Source organism: Syzygium oleosum, unplaced genomic scaffold (assembly GCF_021117445.2).
Source record: "Syzygium oleosum isolate NSW1041296 unplaced genomic scaffold, Sole_v2.1 Sole_v2.10, whole genome shotgun sequence".
Classification (NCBI taxonomy): domain Eukaryota; kingdom Viridiplantae; phylum Streptophyta; class Magnoliopsida; order Myrtales; family Myrtaceae; genus Syzygium; species Syzygium oleosum.
The window spans coordinates 9,830,232-9,836,405 of record NW_026607494.1 but is presented as its reverse complement, the minus strand read 5'-3'; the positions used below and the strand labels follow the sequence as shown (position 1 = coordinate 9,836,405).

The window sequence follows — 6,174 nt, the reverse complement described above, 5'->3', positions numbered from 1 at the left end:
CTCCAATCTTGATTTCTCTAACATTCTCCGAATCGCCCAGATTTATTGTAATTGTAGGCTCTGCGGTCAATGGCTTAGACTCTTCATGCCGAGTCCAATCTTGTTCGATGGTAATGATATGCATGCGTTTTGAAATCATTTTGAAAGAGTTTATGAAAATGATGGATCCGTCCTCATATCCTTGGACGTCCCTATTTGCAAATGATTTTGGAAATCAGGAAGCGTGCGGAAGTCCAGGCCTCAAAGCATCATCATCAGTCTGGTTTGGGTACTTCCACACGTTCTTAATAAAACATGACTATGATTTCATTAATAAGATAGGGCCGTTTACATGACTCGAGGTCCTGGACCGACGGCTCGCAGTCCAGGACTTTGATTACAAGGAGAAACAACACCTAGACCTAAATGAACTTCCCATGGAAAGGATGAACACGGACACAAACTAGACTAAACTGGAAAGAAAAGCAGCATCCCTACTCAAAAAGGTTGGCGGTGGCAATAGAAGGCTCGGCCTCTTCATTTTTTGTGATGGTACAAATGCACTCCCCCTAGAAAAGATCGACGAGACTAAGAATGGCCTCCTCTTCCTGTAGCAGCTTGGGTGGCCCCCGGAAGATTTCCTTCAACTCTGGCAGAAGTAGGCCCTTCTGACCTTCCCCTAATCCAAATAAACTTCCTCGACCTCCGCAACTTCCCTGATTAGCTAGGCCTCCGTAATCACCATGGTCTTTGTTGCTTGCCTGGCCGCTATAATTAGTATGTCCACCACGACCACCACGGCCTCCCTGTTGACCTCGTCCTCCGACACAGCCTCGTTCTCCATGGTTATCTCGGTCACCAGAATTGCTCCCATGATAACCCAGGCCTGTCTTCCTGCGCCACTTGGAGACCCGGAGGGGTTCTTTGATACCTTGTCCATATAATCCCAGGCTGGTTCCGGGGACATGACCATTTTCGAGCAATACCTTGCTCGACATGAGCGACGGCTTAACCACGTCTAGGTCTCGCATGATGGTCCCAACGGGCACATGGACCATCGAGACCAACTCCAGAGTTTGATAACTCGATTCAGCCTTGTCCTCGGGTTCTACATATGGGATTGCCGTGTCGTGAAAAACCTTAAAGTCAGTTTCCCCGTGAACAGTTACCAGCTTCCCGTCCACAATGAATTTAACCTTTTGGTGTAGGCTCGAGGGTACAGCTCCGGCGGTATGTATCCACGGTCGTCCCAGTAAAAAATTGAAGGCACTAGGAATATCTAGGACTTGGAAGCTGACTAGGAAAAGGACTGGACCAATCAGTAGTTCAAGCTCAACCTCACCAATTACTTCCTTTTTCATACCGTCAAAAGCACGAACGGTAAATTTGGATACTAGCATTTTTTCTTCATTTACCCCCAGACGACGAAGGGTAGCAAGTGGACAAATATTTAATGCCGATCCATTGTCAATCAATACTCTTGCCACCATCCTATCACGACACTTTACTGAGATAAGTAGCGCCTTGGTATGGTTGCGACCTTCAACGGGGAAGTCTTCATCGGCAAATGAGATTTGATCTTTCAATAAAATGGACCCTACGAACTCCTCTAGCTGACTATCATCGATATCTTCTGGCACATGCACTTCATTAAGGACTTTCAGTAGTGCATTTTTGTGCTTCTCGGATGTTTTAAAAAGATCCAAAAGAGAGATCTGGGCAGGCATCTTTCTCAATTGGTTCACGACATTAAATTCGCTCGTTTTGACAATTGCCAGGAACTGCTTCGCCTCCTCGTCCGAGACGGCTTTCTTCTCGACTACCCCAGCAGGTGCATAGCAACGGCCTGAACGTGTGATGGCGTCAATCTCGTCCGTTTTATAACTCCAAGGGACTGCCTTGGGGTTGTAACTCGGGGTTTTCTCTATTATCAAGTCCTCTTCATCCTCAGGCGGGAGCTCAATCACGATTGGTTCCATGACACCATCACCGATCTCTAGGGTAGCGAACTCCCTGGCCATAAGGTCGACGACTAGATGCTCGACATCTCCCTCGTCCGGCATCCATAAATCCTCCTCGACAGATAAATCAATTACCACAGGGGTAATCGTGCCAACCATTTCTTCGTTAGGCTCGAGCGGGTCGTCCATACCTCCCCACCCATCGGGAACGACATCCTTGGGATCGATGAAGAAACTAGGTGGCGGTGAATACTTCACAAGATAGTCCAATTTGCCGCTAGGCTGACCCAGTGTGTCAACCACTTCCCCTTTCTTACGAGCGAGTTTTATGAACTCACGATGCACACTGCTAACTTGAAGCCCAAGGTCAGCACGCGAGTTCTCTTCTTCACCGGCGGTTACGATTAGACTCTCCGACACACCCTCGTCGGTCGACTCATTAGTTTCTACACGCTCAGTGGGCGTGTCCTTTGACTTCTCCTCAGCCGTGATGGTCGTCACATTACCTTCCTTCATACTATATATTACCCCCATGTCCACCATCCGAGCGATACATTTCAACTTTTCTCCCATCGGAATATCCTCCCCATCCTCGAAGTGTCCAGCTGACACTAGTATTTTATAGAGTCTGTGAACATCCACATTAAATGTGTGCTTACTCTCGCCGCCCTTCTCAATAACCACGTTGACATTCTCAGCATGATTAGGCAACGGGTTTTGTTGAACATTAGGGGTCGGATCCTTAAAGGATAAAATGCCTTTGTCGAGCAGATTCTGAATCTTGATCTTAAGAGTGAAGCAGTTGTCCACATCATGACCTTTTTCGCCTCTATGGAACTCACAGGACTTTGACAAATCGAATCCGGGGAATCTTGGAGGATTATCCCGAGGCACTTCTTTAGCTATCATTCCCCTTCTCAACAGCATGGGCAACAACTTGGACAGTGGCCTAGGCGGGGAGTAAATTGCCTTGGTGCTCTCCTTTTAAATTCGGGATTCGATATGCCCTCTCTCGAAACACGAGAGGGGCCTTGAGAGGATGAGGCAAGGGGCTTCGTCGTGACTGGCGCTTGTACATACGCAATCTCCACATCCTTTTCTTTTCTATTCGGGACCTTCCGACTAGTCCCTTCGTTCAATCTACCATCATGCATGGCCCTCTATCCTCTCTCTCCGACATCTACCACCGGTGAGAGAAGGTCAAGCATCCGAACCCACCAACTTTAAATAGAAATCATTAGGCAAGGCTTTGAGGAAAAGATCCAAGTAGCTCCTTTTCACCGAGCGGGGTCGAACTTGAGCGGCGAGAGTACGCCATCTTTGAGCGAAGGCTCAAGGATTCACTTCTTCTCTTTTCAGTTCGAGTCAACACTTCGCGTGTGGGGGCTATCTCGGTATTGTACTTGTATTGCAGGACGAATGCCTCAGCTAACTCCTCCCACTTCTCGAACTTCTCGGGCTCCGACAACACGTACCATTGCAATGCAGGCCCTGTCAGACTCTCTTGGAAAGTCTGAATCATTAATGGGACATTCTGGGCATACCTCGCCATCCTGTTCAAATAGTACTTCAAGTGGATCTTTGGATCTCCAGTTCCATCATACTTAGTGAAATCAGGAATCTTGAACTTCTCAGGAAAGCTCATCTGTGCATATCGAGACAAATCCTCGATCATATGCTCTTCGTATCCTCGTAGCGCACGGAGTTTCTCTTCTATCTTCGCGAACCTTTTGTTGTGTTCTTCCTCCAAACGGGCGGTGACGGCTTTCGAAATGGGGTCTAGTTCAACCACTACGGGTGTAGAACCCAATGCCTCCTCAGTAACATTCCTTCTTGCGGGTCCTTCTACGGGCTCGGGAATAGCTTGAGGTGGGACTTGACCAGCATTCGGCGCTGCTAACGCGGTCCTCATATCATTAGCGAATTGAGTGAGCTGAGCCGCAAGATCATTGATCTTGTCATCGAGAGCAGCGAAACGGGCGTTTTGCTCTTCAATATTCATTTGCGTGGCCCTTGATCGTGTCCGAATTGGCGATTGCCTCGAAGCCGTAGTTTCGGCACCTGTTTTTTTTTTTTAATAAAATAAAACAAAAAGAATGAAATTAGTACGCGGTGAAGTGACAACACGAAAGTTGCATACCTTTTAATTTTATATTTTCTTACGATGAAACTGAGATAAGAAACTTTTTGCACAAGCTGCATCTCATGTAAACGGTTTCTTATAAAAATTTCACTGTAAGAAATCATACAATTAAAGGGAGTAACACATAGTGATTGATTAAAATGCCCATGTCATGTTCCATTCAACCTACAAAAGAGGGAATTTCACTAATTACATCAAAATTTGTGAAAGGAGATCCCTATACATCCGCTAAATAGTAAAAAGCATACCTAGACATTTGCCCTAAAAGTTCATGAAAAGAAAAAGCAGTATACATCAATTCCAAGATAATTAAAAGAACACCCTAAAAGAAACTAATAGAACATGACTAGTCTTGAATATAGGGCCTCTTCATAGCATGTTGCGGACGCGCTTGTAAGCTTTCTGCCAATGTTCTGCCTCAACCAGGGCTTCGTCCCTTTCTCTTATGATCCGCCCCATTTGAGTCTCCTTGGGGGTTGCAATCACGGGAAATTTTGGGATGGTGACGGCGAGCTCAGGCTCGACACGTCGCGCTATGTATTCCTTCGATGCATGGTGCTCCTTCATGGATCCTTCTAAGTCGGTGGCTCGCTCCACATCCTTCGGTTGGCAGCGGTAAAGTAAATCGATGATTCGTTTCACCTCGTTCTTCAATTCCTCGAGTTGGTCTCCCTTGATAACCCCATTGCGAAAATCGAAACGAAATAAACCCGACTTTAGAGGAGGAGGGGTTTCTTGAAGCACATAGAATTGACGGGCGACTCTTAAAGGATAATAAGAAGTCGATCCCGTCAAACCTAAGAGTGGAATTGGGTCACTATGGCCGCTTGTAAGGCATACTTTAGGAAAATGAACCCAAAGGGCTTGCCAAAGAACTTGTTTAGGTGTAAGATTCTCGAGGAAGTCTACCCAATTACGAAAGGTCCAAGGACGAAGGAATTTTTCTATCTCTTTGAATTGGGTAAGGGGATTTATGTCCTTACTAACATGAGGAATGGCTAAGTTTCCACCGAATTGTTTCAAGTGAGACACAAACCAGACTTGGAGAATACCTAAAGGGGCTCTAAGGGCTACACGCTTGTCCTTCTTGAAACGATTGAGAGAGATGAACATTTCGGCAAGGATCATGTTGGTAAACCCTTTGAGGACGAGGATCCCATCGATAACATGGATGACAGTGGGATCCATTGTTTTTTGAGTGAAGGGAAAGATGACAAACCCGAAGAAGGCTAATAGGAAGACCTTAGCGGATTCGGCTCTAGGACTCGAAAGGAAGCTATGGAATCGTTGTTCAAGGAAAGCTAGTGGGAGACCCTTGGAGTTTCTATTGAGGAGTGTCCTAATTTCGGGCGGCGGGACCCCTAGAATTTGACTCAAACGAGGGACTGGATCCACGCCTAAAGAAGGATCGACGACACTAAGGAAAGGGACATTGCCTATGATGATTTGAATTTCCTCCAAAGTCGGGGTTAATTCGTGACGATCAAACACAAAGGTTGAGGTTTCGGGGTTCCAAAAGTGGGCCAAGGCCTTGATCAATGTCACTTGGGGTTCTATATGTAAGAGAGAAAGGAGGTGGCCGACCTTCTTTTCCACGTAGTTCTTCTTGCTTGGGTCGAGAGCATCCCACATGTCCAACAACACTCGCTTTGGGATCGGGAGGATCCGAAGTTCATCGAGGCCCATGATATCTAAGCCTAGGGGCATTTAAATCAATTACTATTTATTACGAAGTAAATTTAAATTCGCATGAAAAAAAAAGGGTTGCGATTATTGAACGCGAAGGAGGTACAAACCTTACCCAAAAATGGTGAATATGTCAAACACAAAAACAAATCGCATGCCGACTCGTGAAGCTCACTAAAGGTGGGAGTTCTAAAGGCTAAAGGTCCCCATCCCAAATAGATCAAAAGAGTTTTTCCCATTCCGCACTTACGTCGGACAGTCCTCTTTATCACTATTTGAAAATGGGCGGAACCAAAAGGGGATAGCCATGGGTCCTTCCCCGCACGGTTTCCACACTTTTGGCACCTCCTATGGATTTCCTAAGGCGATCGGGGTTTTAGATCGCGGTTTGTGTGTGCAAGGTGT

At 46.3% G+C, this 6,174-nt stretch overlaps 1 protein-coding gene across 1 annotated transcript; it reads right to left on the bottom strand.

The window, feature by feature from the left end:
- Positions 1 to 3,177: 3,177 nt before the first annotated feature.
- LOC130139184 (uncharacterized) lies at positions 3,178 to 3,942 on the bottom strand. Its single transcript, XM_056315612.1, has one exon. The coding sequence runs from the start codon at positions 3,940 to 3,942 to the stop codon at positions 3,178 to 3,180; it is 765 nt and encodes a 254-aa protein (XP_056171587.1).
- Positions 3,943 to 6,174: the final 2,232 nt, after the last annotated feature.